Here is a 12,997-nt window from a genome sequence, read left to right as displayed (position 1 = left end):
GGACTGAAGCAACCCAAAACAGGACTTTGAGATAGCCAAGGGGCTTCCAGTTAGCTGATTTCATTAAGGTCAGTGGAAAAGTCCTAGCAAAGCTGTTTGAACCCCCATTCTGCCATGGAAGCTTGCTAAGTGACCTTGGATCAGTCACCCACAGCCTAGCCATCACTGCAAAGATAAACCAGAGAAAAGGAGAACAATGAAAGTTTCCCCACTGATGATAAAGGTGGGGTATAAACAAAGTCAATCAATATAAAACTGCAGAATGTATAATTAGTCAGAAATCAGATTTTGTAGAAGAAATCTTGGTCAGTTGATGAGTGATTCTATAGCTAGGTATTTAGCAACACCTTCTTTGTTAAACATCTTTTATCAGGCTTGCAAATAATTCCATAGAAATTACTAGCCCACAAATATGCTTAATAGCTGACCTACACATATCTATATTGGTCATTTGTGGCCTAAAGAAAGCCATTAACTTTTGTAAAGCTCCTAGTCATCTAGAAGAGATTCTTACCGCAGACGACAACTGTTTAAAAGCTTATGTCATACCTTGATTCTTAGAAATCTCTCATGGGCTTCAGTACCTTTTATAGGTGTTAAATCATCAATGTGCAGGGATGAAGATGTTGTACTGGGCAAAGGAAGGAGAGGTATGACAACGCTGAAGCAATGAATTCTTTAAGCACATAATTGCTTGGTAAGTTTAGTGCAAAGCAGGAAAGGTAGTACCTTTGATAATACTAATTTCTACTGGTGAACTGCCAATTTTGGCTGCTTTAATCCTACATTTTACTTCATTGACAAAGGCTCACACAGCATTATGTATCACTTTACATAAAGTTTGCCATTCATACCCTGGGACTGATACAGTAACAATTATTTAGTAATCCAATGCCATTTACTTTGGTGGGTGGGTGGGTGGGTGGAATAACAGAGATATTGACAGATTAGGAAGTGATTTTCTTTGCATAATGTGTTTATTTTTTGCCAGCTGTGTGAGAGTTTGAAGCCTTGGTTCAGTGTGCAAGCAGGAGAAAAATAAACCTGACCCTGAAACACTGGAAAGAAAGTGGAAAGATGTAGAAGAGGCAAATCACTTGGATCCAGTGTCAAAAACATAGGAAATGTACAAAGTCTCATTCGGGAGAGAGAGAACCAAACAGCCTTTCTGGGGGGGACACTTGGAGCATATACAAGCACCTCCAGCCCTATGGGATACACGCACAAAGAGGCCTAATGTGTGAATAAGCCTTTCAGGGACGTGGTTAGTGGCAATCCCTACAAGTGCTTCTCTGACGGCCGTGCTCCCAGGGCTGGTTCTGGTTCCGTGGCAGGATGCCGGGAAGGAGGATTTCAGTGAAATCCCTTCGAGCATCACGGCTTCATTCCTCCTCCTCCTCCTCCTCCGGTGGCTAAACGGCTCTTCTTAAGGCCGAGATAAGTCCGAGAGCTTTCGCTGCAGGATGAGATATGCAGCCAGCATGCGAGACGCTGATGCTCTAATAACAGCCGTGCTGTAGAAATGACGCACGACGGGGTTGAATCATGACCTGTAAGGGAGAGGAATCCCCACCGGGGCAGGCTTTCAGCCCTCCTTCGGAAACTCGGCTGCCTCCGTTCGTCCCGCCCTTTTCCTCCTTCGGAGCCCGGCTGCCGCTCTTCTTCAGCAGCTGCGAGCAGACAAAACTCTCGCCTCGCCGCCTCCCCTCTCCTTCCTTCCTTCCTTCCGGGCGCCACTCCACCCCAGTCTGCCACCCGAGCGGCCGAGAGCGCCTGTGGAGCGCTTTTGTCCCTAGACGCTCTCCGTACTACCGATGCTCCCGGCTTCACTCCTCTCGGAGCCTTTTTTTAAGATGGCGGCCGCGAGGCTGGCTCTGCGCGGCCGGGTTTCTGCAGCCGGGTAGCCGGTGACGCTCGTCGGCCTCCGCTCCTGGACCTCGTCCGCGTGCCCACGGTCTCGCCTCCGGCCGGGGCTGCAGCAAGGGTCCCGCCGATGCTATGCTTGTCTCGATGCATGCATGAGAGACGCCACCGACGCCTCCTCCGCTGCTGCCAGAGCTATGGAGGAGCCGGAGCGCAGCTCTGCGGCCAGCAGGTCAGATACCGGCGCGGCTGCCGACAAGCAGGGGGACGGAGGGAGGGAATGCCCGGTTATTCCGCCTCCCTCTCGCCCGCTTCCATTTGCAGTCGCTTCCGCCTGCTCTGCCGCTTCTGCAAGAGCCCTTGTCGGGGATGCTGGTCCGGCTGGGGAAATGAGGGAGGGGAGGGACGGAGGGCGGCTGGCTGGCTGCCTCCTTGATCCCGGGCTTCATCATCAGTACGGCTCTCGTCGACTTTGCAAATTGCACCTCCGGCTGCAGCTCGAAGCTCGCTTTACTTTCGGGTAGTCTCATTGATATTGAGAAGCTGTGGGACAGAGTGGATTACAGCCCCAGTGGGCGCCTTCTCGGGCTCAGAAAGCGCCCCTGACGAAGAGACCGCGAAGTACGTTTCAGATCTTGAAATGTAGGCTGATTGTGCAAGGGAGCATCTGGAAAACTGTGTTTGGGTTTAAGGGATGATTGTTAAATGATGAAACTAATCCAGACACATTGTGTGCTGTACTGCTTTGTTCCTGGCCCCAGAAGAACGTTTTGAACGTTTTCCTCCGTGGCAGGAGTGAAAGGCAATTTCCCCCCTCTGTATGATGGTATTCATATCCAGGAGTAAATCTTAGTACGCTATTGGAATCTCTTGGGATACAATGCGTTTTGGACTGTCGCCGAAGTTTCTCTCTTCTGTGAGACCTCTTGTGGCCTCTGTTGCTGCTTCACTCTTCTTCCCTAGAGGAGAAAGTTGTAAGGACAAATAATTGTGGTTGTGGCAGATGGTTGCTGCAGTTGTGGGGATAACAGTAGCTTGATTGTGAGACTTTTTGCATAGTATAAGTATGTGATCATTAAAGCATAGATTGTATAAATATACTGTTGAATATTTCAGTTTCACATTGCTGATACAGAGTTTGGGGAGATATGGTAGACCAATTGGGAAACAAAAAGGTATGCATAAGGAAAGAGATGTCTTTTTTTTTTTTCCAAAATGAAAAAGGGCTACCATGATCTCTGCCTCTTGTGTTGCTTACAGATTCCTGAGGCATTGCAGTTACTTGCAGCTAAAACAATAGAGTCTTGTGTCACCTTGAAGGCTAAAAAATGTATTGTGTCTTGAGTTTTCTTGTACTGCAAGATCAGAGTGGAGCTAGTCATTGTAGTTTGGGTATTTCCAACAGCGATCTTGTGGGTGGTCTCAAAATCAGGTTGCCTCAGTGATTCTTTCTTCTTCATTTATAAGTGATGCAATAGATAAAGAGTTCACAGAGGAAAACAATTTTATACAAAAGTGTTACTGGTAAGACCCCCTGACCTGCTTCCCGAATGTGTTTACATTGAAATTAGTTTCATATAAAAGTTATGCCACCTTTGAATAAAATGTTCTACTTGTTCATAAATTTGTTTGTAGTGTGATTCACATCATTTTTCACTAAGGTATTAGAATGAAATTAATATAAGCATGCAGATCACAGCTGTATATTTCAAGTTTTAATAACTGTCTGGTGCTCTAGTAGTTTCATATGGGAGTTGGAAAATGCAAAATACAATGCGGTGTTACACTTAAAGAATGAGACATCACAATGACAATGAAAATGGGTGTGTGTATTGTAGCATTTAGTTTTGATGTTCAAGTGGACCCCCTGCTTGCATTCTGTTGGGGGTACTGCTGGTGTGGTGATGTGAACAACTAAATCATAAGTGCTTCCTCTAAAAGTATGGTCTCTCACACTGAGGTTTACCAGTTACCCCCCCCCTCCAATCCCAAGGGCTCAGGGCAGTGTCTTCTGTTCTCATCTTGCATATCCTCTGAACAGCCAGATGAGAGAGATTAAGCCGGGTGATGATGGCCACAGTGAATTTTTGTATATCCTCTTGCATATCCTCTGAACAGCCAGATGAGAGAGATTAAGCCGGGTGATGATGGCCACAGTGAATTTTTGTACATCAGATGGGAAATGAACCTGCATTTCTAATCCTAGGATCAGTTAGTCTTGCAGAAGCTTAATACAGCTTCAAGTAAAGCCCGGTATGTGTAGGGGAGTAGACTGAATGGTCTCTTTTTTAGGTATGCAGTCCACATAAGGTTGCAGTTTTCATTTGATTGTTGCATTACTGAACTGATAAGCACATGAACATTAGTTGGAACTGGCTTTTAGAAATGGGAATGGAAGTAGTTGCATAGGTGTGATGCCTTCAGATCTGCAGCTGACTGTCAGACTACTGCATAACTCTTAGTAATTCCCAAGTAATTATTTCTCTGGCTTAGATAACATCCTGTTGATTCATTTACTTCTCACCATCCGGCATTCAGGAAATGCCTCCCTTTAAACACTTAGCACTAAAAGGTATGGATCACAAATGAAGCAGCTCCATTTCAGCAGCTGGAAAGGAAAGCTGGATCTACATTTAAATGAGTCTTCTTGTATTGATAATGAACGTTTCCTTTAACCAGTGCCCAAAAGAATAATTTTCTGGAATATTGGAATCTGTTGTATTCTGCTTGTGTCAAGAAAGCATCTGACACTGATTGTCTGAGGGAGTGTGCTTAGGGAACAGTGCTGTCAGAATATTTAGCCTGCCTTCTGTGAGTGAAGGGAAAGTTGTCAGTTGTCTGAACTTAAAACTTCATACAGACAGAAGATGCTTTGCACAATAGCTGAGGACTGGAAATAGGTTTTAGGGTGCAGGAAAGGAAGCATGGTGACTGAAGGACGCGGGTGCAGAGAAGGCTCAAGAATGAGGAGTGAAAGAAGGGTAGATGAAGGGCAAAGGAGATAGGGATTCAGGCAAAAATCAATACTAGAGACATTTTATAGTGTTTATGGTCATCAGAAGCTTTATGTTATAGAGGGATAGACACAGGAGTTTTAGGGAGCCTTGCCAAGAGAAAATGTACCAACAGGAAATGGAACATGATGGACAAGAGCTTGAAAAGCAGAACCTAAAGAAATATAGTAATTGAAACACAGAAGAGAGGAGCCAAGGATCTAGAAAAAAAGAGGCTGCTGTATCCTGTTGTCAGGTAGGAAAGAGGCAAGAACAGAGTTGCAAAGACCAATCATGGACTTCCAGTTTCATGTGGGTCCCCCTTTACTGGTTTTTTTAAATCTTCTGATCCTAATTTGGATGTTGCCACTGTGCCATAAAACCTCTAAGCTCTCTACCTGGATGTCTCATAATAGGCAAAATAATTAAAGCAATGACACTGTTCAAGCGTCATGAACTTGACAGGCACAAAACTGATTAATAGTCATGTTTGCATTCTTCCTCCCTCCTTTCATGTGCATGGCATGGTTGAAGATGTCCATGCTTCAAAAGTCTTCTGACCAACTCCAGTTTATCATGATGTCTGAGTGCAGGTGCTTGGAATAGTTGAGTTAGTTTCTTCCCAAAAAACCCCAAATTCTTCCCAACAAACCAGTCGTCAAAAAAGTAGGTATTCAGAACACGCAACACAGCTTATCATGAACACTTTTTTACACCGTTAAGTTCTTAATGGTGCTGGTTTTTACGAAGTGTGTACATTTAAGTAGATTTTCTTATTTATAAGCTTTGTAATGTAACACAGCAATTTTGAACCCAACCGTAGATTACCAACTCTGGAGTAATCAAATTTGTTTGTTCCATATAGTACAATTCTAAGCATGTTTACTCAAGAAGAAGTCCCGCTGAGCTCATTGGAATCTACTTCCAAGTGTATATACTAGGAAAGGGATCTTACAGTGCAGTCCTATGATTAATCTCTAAAATCTGCTTCACAATTTTATCTCCTCTCCTGTTAAAACTGTCTGACCCAGGGATGTCTTCAGATAGTTTTAACTTCTATATTATGTTAAATTTTGTATTGGGTCAAGTAATCTTAATCTTTCTGCTCTGATCATATTATCAGTCAGTCTCCTTGCATGACCTCACATTTTAGAATTCAATAGTGATGTGGCAAACAAGATTGTCATCAAACTTCTTTATGATTTCCCCAAAAGTGTCTAATGATGTGGGATTCCTGGGAACATTTGAATTGGAAAATTTTCTTGTTCAAATCAGTACTTTAGATAATGTGAGCAGAATTTAAATATTGTTAGTAAAAGGAAGCAAATACACCATTTATTGCCCCTGGGATTTGCCCCTGGGATTTGCCCCTGCTCATATCCCAGATTTGACCCATATATTATGCTTAATTTGCTGCACAGCAGCCCTGACAACTATAGACAAACAGATTAAATTTATTTATGTGGGGTGGAAATTTTTCCACAGAAAAATACAACATCAGAAAATGGTCTACCCCACATCTCTGATAATCAGTGCCCCTGGGCTGTGTAAGGTCTGTTTCCCAGTAAAGCTCACTGCTGTGGTTGAACATTGGGTGGAGCGGAATGGTGCAGCAGATTAAGGAGTCATGGCCAAACACAATGTAGTCTCATCATTTTGGTTGCTTTGCAAGTAATTCCAAGTTTTATTTTATGGTGTATATAGAGATAGAGATAGAGAGATGGATGACCTGACCTGGATAGGCCAGGCTAGTTTGATCTCATCAGTTCTTGGCAGCTAAGCAAGGTTGGCTCTGGTTAGTATTTGGAGGGGAGACCCATAAATACCCAACTCACTATGCAGAGGAAGGTCATGACATACCACCTACCTTAAAAAAAGGTTCAATTCTGGAAGGTTCAATTCTTAAGAATTTGGAGTCCAAGAAAGACAATGAAAGTGTTGCAGCCTGAGAATGTAAATCAAGTGTGTTTGTGTGTGTAGAAATATTTTGGATATGTAGAAATATAGATAGGAATTGATTGGATACTGGGTAACTATAGTATGTGTTTTTTCTGTCATACTGATAGAACTATAAAATAAAATGGGACAGAGTTTTGTAGGAAGAGGGATACTGTAGATTATTCTGTATTCCAGATGTTGTGAACTCATTAATTTCTTAATGAAAGTTACATCTGAAGTCTATGATCTTATGGTGACAGTGTTTGCTGATGATTTTCAGTTACTGAAAATGTGTCCCTTTTTAGAGGTTTTTCCAAATAACTACTTAGCCTTTGTAATAATTCAGATACCTCTGTGCTGTAAATGTGGATTTGCTATAATTTCTAGAGTGTACAAATTAAAGAAGATTAAGGGTGTTGTATTGAACTTCTGTCATTGTGAATTTAAACCATGCCTTGCTTTTGACAGTAGCCCAAGACAGAACTAGGAGGACTTTGAAGGGCAAGTGGTAGAATTATGCAACTAAATATTGATTAGGTGGTGGGGTTGGGATGTTAGGTTTACTTGTGGTCTTTCCACTCTTTGAATTACAAGGTGAGCATTTTAGTGTATAGTATTTGAATATTATTTTGAGTGTTTTATGAATATTCAGTATAGTATTACAAATGGACAAAATTAATAATCCCTTCCACAATTAAATGGTACATTGGTAAGATTTATTTATTGTACCAACTGGGGTAGAGGATGCTTAAAGATGTTAAACAGTGTAGGGGAGAGAATTGCTCCCTGCAGAACTCCACAAGGGAGTTGATAGGGGTGCGACTGTCCCCCGAATCCCCATCCCGGCAGGACACATTAAGCATTACGAGTATCGCCGAACTGCCCTGATCTAGCTAGTGCTGGAGATCATCTGTCAAGGCGACCAACACCCATCTCCACTCATGGCCAGGACAGAAGCCTGACTGGTATGGACTGAGTGCTGAAGTTTCCTCCAAATTTGCCAATAGCTGGTCCACAGTGGTCCTTTCAGCTACCTTAGCCAGAAGGGCAAGATGCAAGACTAGGTGGTCAGCTGGCCAGGTTCTATGGATCCATCTATGTATTCTTTTTAAAGGGATGAACCCCCCCCCCTCAGTGCCTCTGGGAACTTCCCAGTATATAGGGAGAAGTTGACAATGTCACCCAGAGGACCTCCTATCCACTGGTCGCTTGTCTTGAGCAGCCAGGAAGGACAGAGATCAAGCCCCCCCCCCCCTGCAACTTGTCCACTTCAGTATCCGAGAACTGCATAAAGCCATCAAATGTATCTCCCCAAGCTGGCCAAGGGTCTTCCAGTTCCCTTTCTGTATTAAACGTGGCAGGTTGGGTGATAGGACCTTATCTGCAAAATAGCTTGCTAATGCCTCACAGGCTAATTCAATTGACTAGTATTTTGGTGCCATGAAATCTCTAAGGCCGGGGGCCTATCAGACCTATATGTGCTTCTCTTGTCCAACCTCTTCCTCATACCATACCTCTCTTGGTCCATAATCGTTGTGATCCCTCACCCATTCTGGACCTGTTCATCAAGCTCTCCCTGCCATTGATCCCCCATGTCAAACGCAGGCATCCCAACCTAGCCTACTATCCTTAACCTATTATCTGCGCTAAAGAACCACCCCCCACCCAAACCACCCCACCCACAAAGCCACCTTACCCTAACCTAACTAATAAGGTAAAAACTCCAGCCCCTCAGGGACAAGACCCAAATCTCCCCTCTCGGGGTATCGTGGGGTCCACCACCAACCACCCTAGGGCTACCAAAAATCCCCAGCTGCTTCCTTGCTAATCTTCAGGGAATTAGCATCCATTCCCTCTGGTTGGTTGCAGTGCTGGCAACCACCACCAGATGTCACTCCTCTCTCTGGCTGTGTGAATGACAGATTTTGTAGTTTCTTCAGATACATTGAAATAGAAGTTACCAGTCCATACATATAGAGGGTGACGTCAAAATTTGCCCACATCATAGTGAAGATATTTAACGGATTTAAGGATCAAACAGGAATAACAAGTTTAATTTATATGGTTACCATTTGTTTGTGTTTAATTCTGGGAGGAAACATAGAGAAGGAAATAAATCAAAATTGGAGATTGATGGGCAGATATGCTCTTCTTAATTGTGGAATGCTGAGAGTAATTAACTGAGACCCTGCTATTATTAATTACCATTATGAATGAAATCCACATAAAAGGGGGGGCCAAGGGGGGCAGGAAAGGCCCCTCCTCATGCAGGCTTCCTTCTAGCGGCAGGCAGCCACTGGGAGCTGGCGGGTAGGGTGTGAAGGGCTCTCGCCACGTCTGCAACGTGTCAAGAGCCCTTCGCGTTTCATAGGTGTATGTTTATATTGCTCCCTTAAAAAAAATTCAATTGGAAAACGGAAAAAGATGGCATGACAAAAGGGAAAAACACGTTTCCCCCCTGAATTGTTCAATTTCCCTCCCTGTGCCCTCATGTTTTTAGTCCCACTTGAATTTCACAAAATTCCTCTAAATATCATGCTAGCCATGTCCCCACCCACACTTCAGTGAAGGAATTGGCTTCAGTTGCTGTTTTAGTTACATCTACCTTATTGCCAGTAGCCACTTATGGTTGTGAAAGTTGGTCAGTGAAAATATCTGACAAGAGAAGAATCTAATCCTTTGAACTCTGGTGCTTGAGAAGGCTTCTGCGGGTTCCATGAACAGCAAAAGTCTCAAACAAGGAAATACTACAGCATATAAAGTCTGATATATTACTGGTAGGCCAAATCACAAATCTCCGGCTCACTTACATTGGCCATATCATGCAATCCAACTCAATCGAGAAAGCAATTATGCTAGCATTAGTCAGTGGGAAAAGGAAACCAGGCCGACAAAAAACACTGTTAGATACAATCAAAATGAATTGTCAGAACATTACACAACTAAAAGAAACTGTGCATGATTGGAAATCGTGGCGATATTTGTGCCATAGGATTGCCAACTGTCAGACTCAACTGCTGACTGCTGCTGCCACCACCACCACCACCACCATTCAGTGATTGAGGTGGGTAGCCAGGCTGGTCTGAAGTAGCAGAAGAATTGGTTTTTATACCACACGTTTCACTACCCAAAGGAGTCTTCAGGTGGTTTGCAATAACTTGCCCTTCCTCTCCCCACAACAGATACCCTGTGAGGTGGGTGGGGCTGAGAGAGCTCTGTCTGAACTGCTCTGAGAATGACTCTGAGTGGACTGTGCTGAGCCCAAGGTCACCCTGCTGGCTGCATGTGGAGGAGTGGGGAATCAAACCGGGCTCTCCAAATTAGAGACAAGCGGCTCTGAAACACTGCATCAAGCTTTAGGACAAAGTTTGCATCCAAGGGCACCTTTAAGACTAACAAATTATATTCAGTCAACCAATAAACCTTTAATGACATAATTAAAGTTTTATTCAAGGTATAAACTTTTGTGTGCATGGACACTTCTTCAGATACAGTGAATCAAGATGTCCTCAACCATTACATTTAGGTATGGGGAGTTGTTGCCAGAAAGGGCTGGTTAGAGTCAGGATGCCGAAGTAACTGGACAACTAAAGCTGAGATGGGATTAAAGCAGTTGGTAAGATATGTGAATGGTAGTAAATTAGCATACAAACACAGGAGTTAACAAACAGATGTAAGAACTGAGTGAGTCCAGTGGCAACTCCAAGACCAACAAAGTTCTATTCTGCTGTTGGAAAATTGGAAGGCAGTATGTAAATCTTTCCATCCAAAGGTTTCTGGAGTACGTTTGTCAAAGAATTGCTTGATGCTCTAGTACAGGGGTAGCCAACCTGTGGTCCTCCAGATGTTCATGGATTACAATTCCCATGAGCCCCTGCAAACATTTGCTGGCAGGGGCTCATGGGAATTGCAGTCCATGAACATCTGGAGGACCACAGGTTGACTACCCCTGCTCTAGTAGGCTTGGGGTTACTAATATCACGGGGTTCTTGCTCTCCTTTTGCTATTGTATTTGGAAAGAAGGAACAGCCATACATTTTGCACACCTCATTTCAACAAATCACAGTTCTTAATACCAGTATATTGTGTATTTCTTCCCTCCTGTTTCACATTTCTGTGCAACTTAACTTGATACATTTTCTTGAAATTTAGTAGCTGAAGAACAGGAGACAATGTAAATCGAACAATGTGATCATGGGGTAAATAGTTGTGAATGCTCACAATTACCAAACTTGGAAAAACACGGTTGTACAATGTACTGATACAAAGACAAAAGTGTCCCATCTTGAGGAGTGAGAAATGTCTGGTAGTGAGAGGGCTTTTGAGAAACGCAGCTACTAGCTCTATGTCTCCTTCTGCTATAGTAACTGTGTTCTGTTTATGAATCTAGTTGATATATATCAGTTCCCCTGAGTGGTATGTGACACTTTAGCAAACTAATTGTTGCTAAGAAGACCCTGCTGGATCAGGCCAGGGGTCTCTTTAGTCCAGCATCCTGTCTCACACAGTGGCCAACCAGTTCCTCTGGAAGGCCGACAGTGGCATGGAGGACCAAGCCTTCCCCTGATGTTGCCTTCTGGTACTGGTATTCAAATGTTTACTTCCTCTGAACATGAAGGTTCCCTTTAGTCATCATGGCTAGTGGCCACTGCTAGACCTATCCTTCTTATATCTGCTCAATCACCTTTAAAAGCTGTCTATGCCTGCAGCCATCACTACGCTACAGCTTACTATTTTCTAAGCTCAAACATCTTCAGCTCTTCAACTTTAGCTTGTAGGGAAGTTGCTCCAACTCCCTAATTACTTTGGTTGCCCTCTTCAGTACTTTTCTAGCTCAGTGATGTCCTTTTTGAAATACAGTGACCAGAACTGTACACAGTATTCGAAAGAAGTCCACACCATATAGGTCTATAAAGAGTCATCATAATTCAGATATAAATATGAAATAACAAATATTGGATGCATGCTTCCAGTTTAAGAAACAGATGCCCTCAATGGTCATTGCTAGGCAACCACAACAGTCTTGCCAGCATTCAAGGTTTATTTTTTGTAAAAGGTAGTGGGAGGGTAAGGTCTTTAAAGAAGAATGCATTAGGGCTGGAACTGGCAGGAAGCACCAAATGATTTGATACCACACAACTTGCATGACTTATTCAGGACAGCTACTTGCTACTGTTCAAAGGCAGCCACCCCGTGAAAGCTGGTGTGGTGTGGTGGTGTCAGGATCTCTGGAAATCCAGATTCAAGTCCCCCATCTACAATGGAAGCTCACTGGGTTACCTTGGACGAGCCACACATTCTCATTCTAATCTTTCTCATGAGGGTAAAATGGAAAGGAGGATTCTGTAAGAGACTTTGAGTCCCCATTATGGAGAGAAGCAGTATATAAAGCAAGCAAATAATAAACATAGCTGTGTAACTGGAATGGCTCATGCCATGGGGACCATGCAAGGTAAACTAAATAATCCAGACCCAAGCAGGATTATAGCTAAGCATGTGGCCAATCATAGTTCGCCCTAGTAGGTGTCATATGGTTTTATGGTAGCCAATCACTATCTCCGAAGCCCTATATACATGCCAGGCTGAACATATGTAGCTCACATTACAGGGCAAGCAACATGTGTCAGTGACCTATGCCAACTGCATTTAGGGGGAACTTAGCACAAATAGCCAAGACAGAGAATAAGAATTATTGTTGCATTTGCCTAATACTGCTGGGCTGAGAATGCTTACAAGTATTCTATCTCAGACACCAAAGGAGACATCTAAGGGGTTCAGGGACAATACAACCAGACACACAAATAGGGGAGAGTGGGGCGGAAACTGCAGTAGCTATCTTGCCTGCCTGCTCATGTGGAACTGCTGCAGCTATCTCCCCTGCCTGCCCATACTTAACATGCAACAATTGTGACTGCGGTATCAAGTACAAGCAGTAAGGGGGTACTGTGCTCAAGGACGGTAGGCCTGTCAAACTCTAGTACCATACCAACATAACAATATTATGCTGATGTCATCTCTATCCCTGAAGGTGAGGAATGCAAGAAGCACAGCACACTACTAGCCACCCACTTTGATCTGTTACTGGTTGCCAAATGTCATTCAGGGCTCTTTTTGGGACTCTTCCAGTCAGCTTGCAAATGTAAGCCTTACTAAAACGAGTGCTGCAGAGGTTAGACAGACTCATCGAGGAGAGCTCCACATTC

The 12,997-nt window shown here is 43.6% G+C and overlaps 1 protein-coding gene across 4 annotated transcripts in view; it reads left to right on the top strand.

The window, feature by feature from the left end:
• The first annotated feature begins 1,498 nt into the window (after window positions 1-1,498).
• The window catches only part of MAP3K4 (mitogen-activated protein kinase kinase kinase 4), a 75,190-nt gene continuing 63,691 nt past the window's right edge, over window positions 1,499-12,997 (top strand). For 3 of the 4 annotated variants that reach the window (XM_077348177.1, XM_077348160.1, XM_077348168.1), the window contains exon 1: window positions 1,500-2,095. In XM_077348177.1, the coding sequence (XP_077204292.1) occupies window positions 2,019-2,095 (77 nt within the window). In that variant the 5' untranslated portion in view covers window positions 1,500-2,018. Of the gene's footprint in view, window positions 2,096-12,997 lie in introns of all 4 variants that reach the window. The other variant, XM_077348151.1, reaches the window with a different exon arrangement.

The sequence above is a fragment of the Paroedura picta genome, chromosome 1 (assembly GCF_049243985.1).
Source record: "Paroedura picta isolate Pp20150507F chromosome 1, Ppicta_v3.0, whole genome shotgun sequence".
In the NCBI taxonomy this organism is placed as follows: Eukaryota; Metazoa; Chordata; class Lepidosauria; order Squamata; family Gekkonidae; genus Paroedura; species Paroedura picta.
This window is presented reverse-complemented; position numbering and strand designations above follow the sequence as displayed.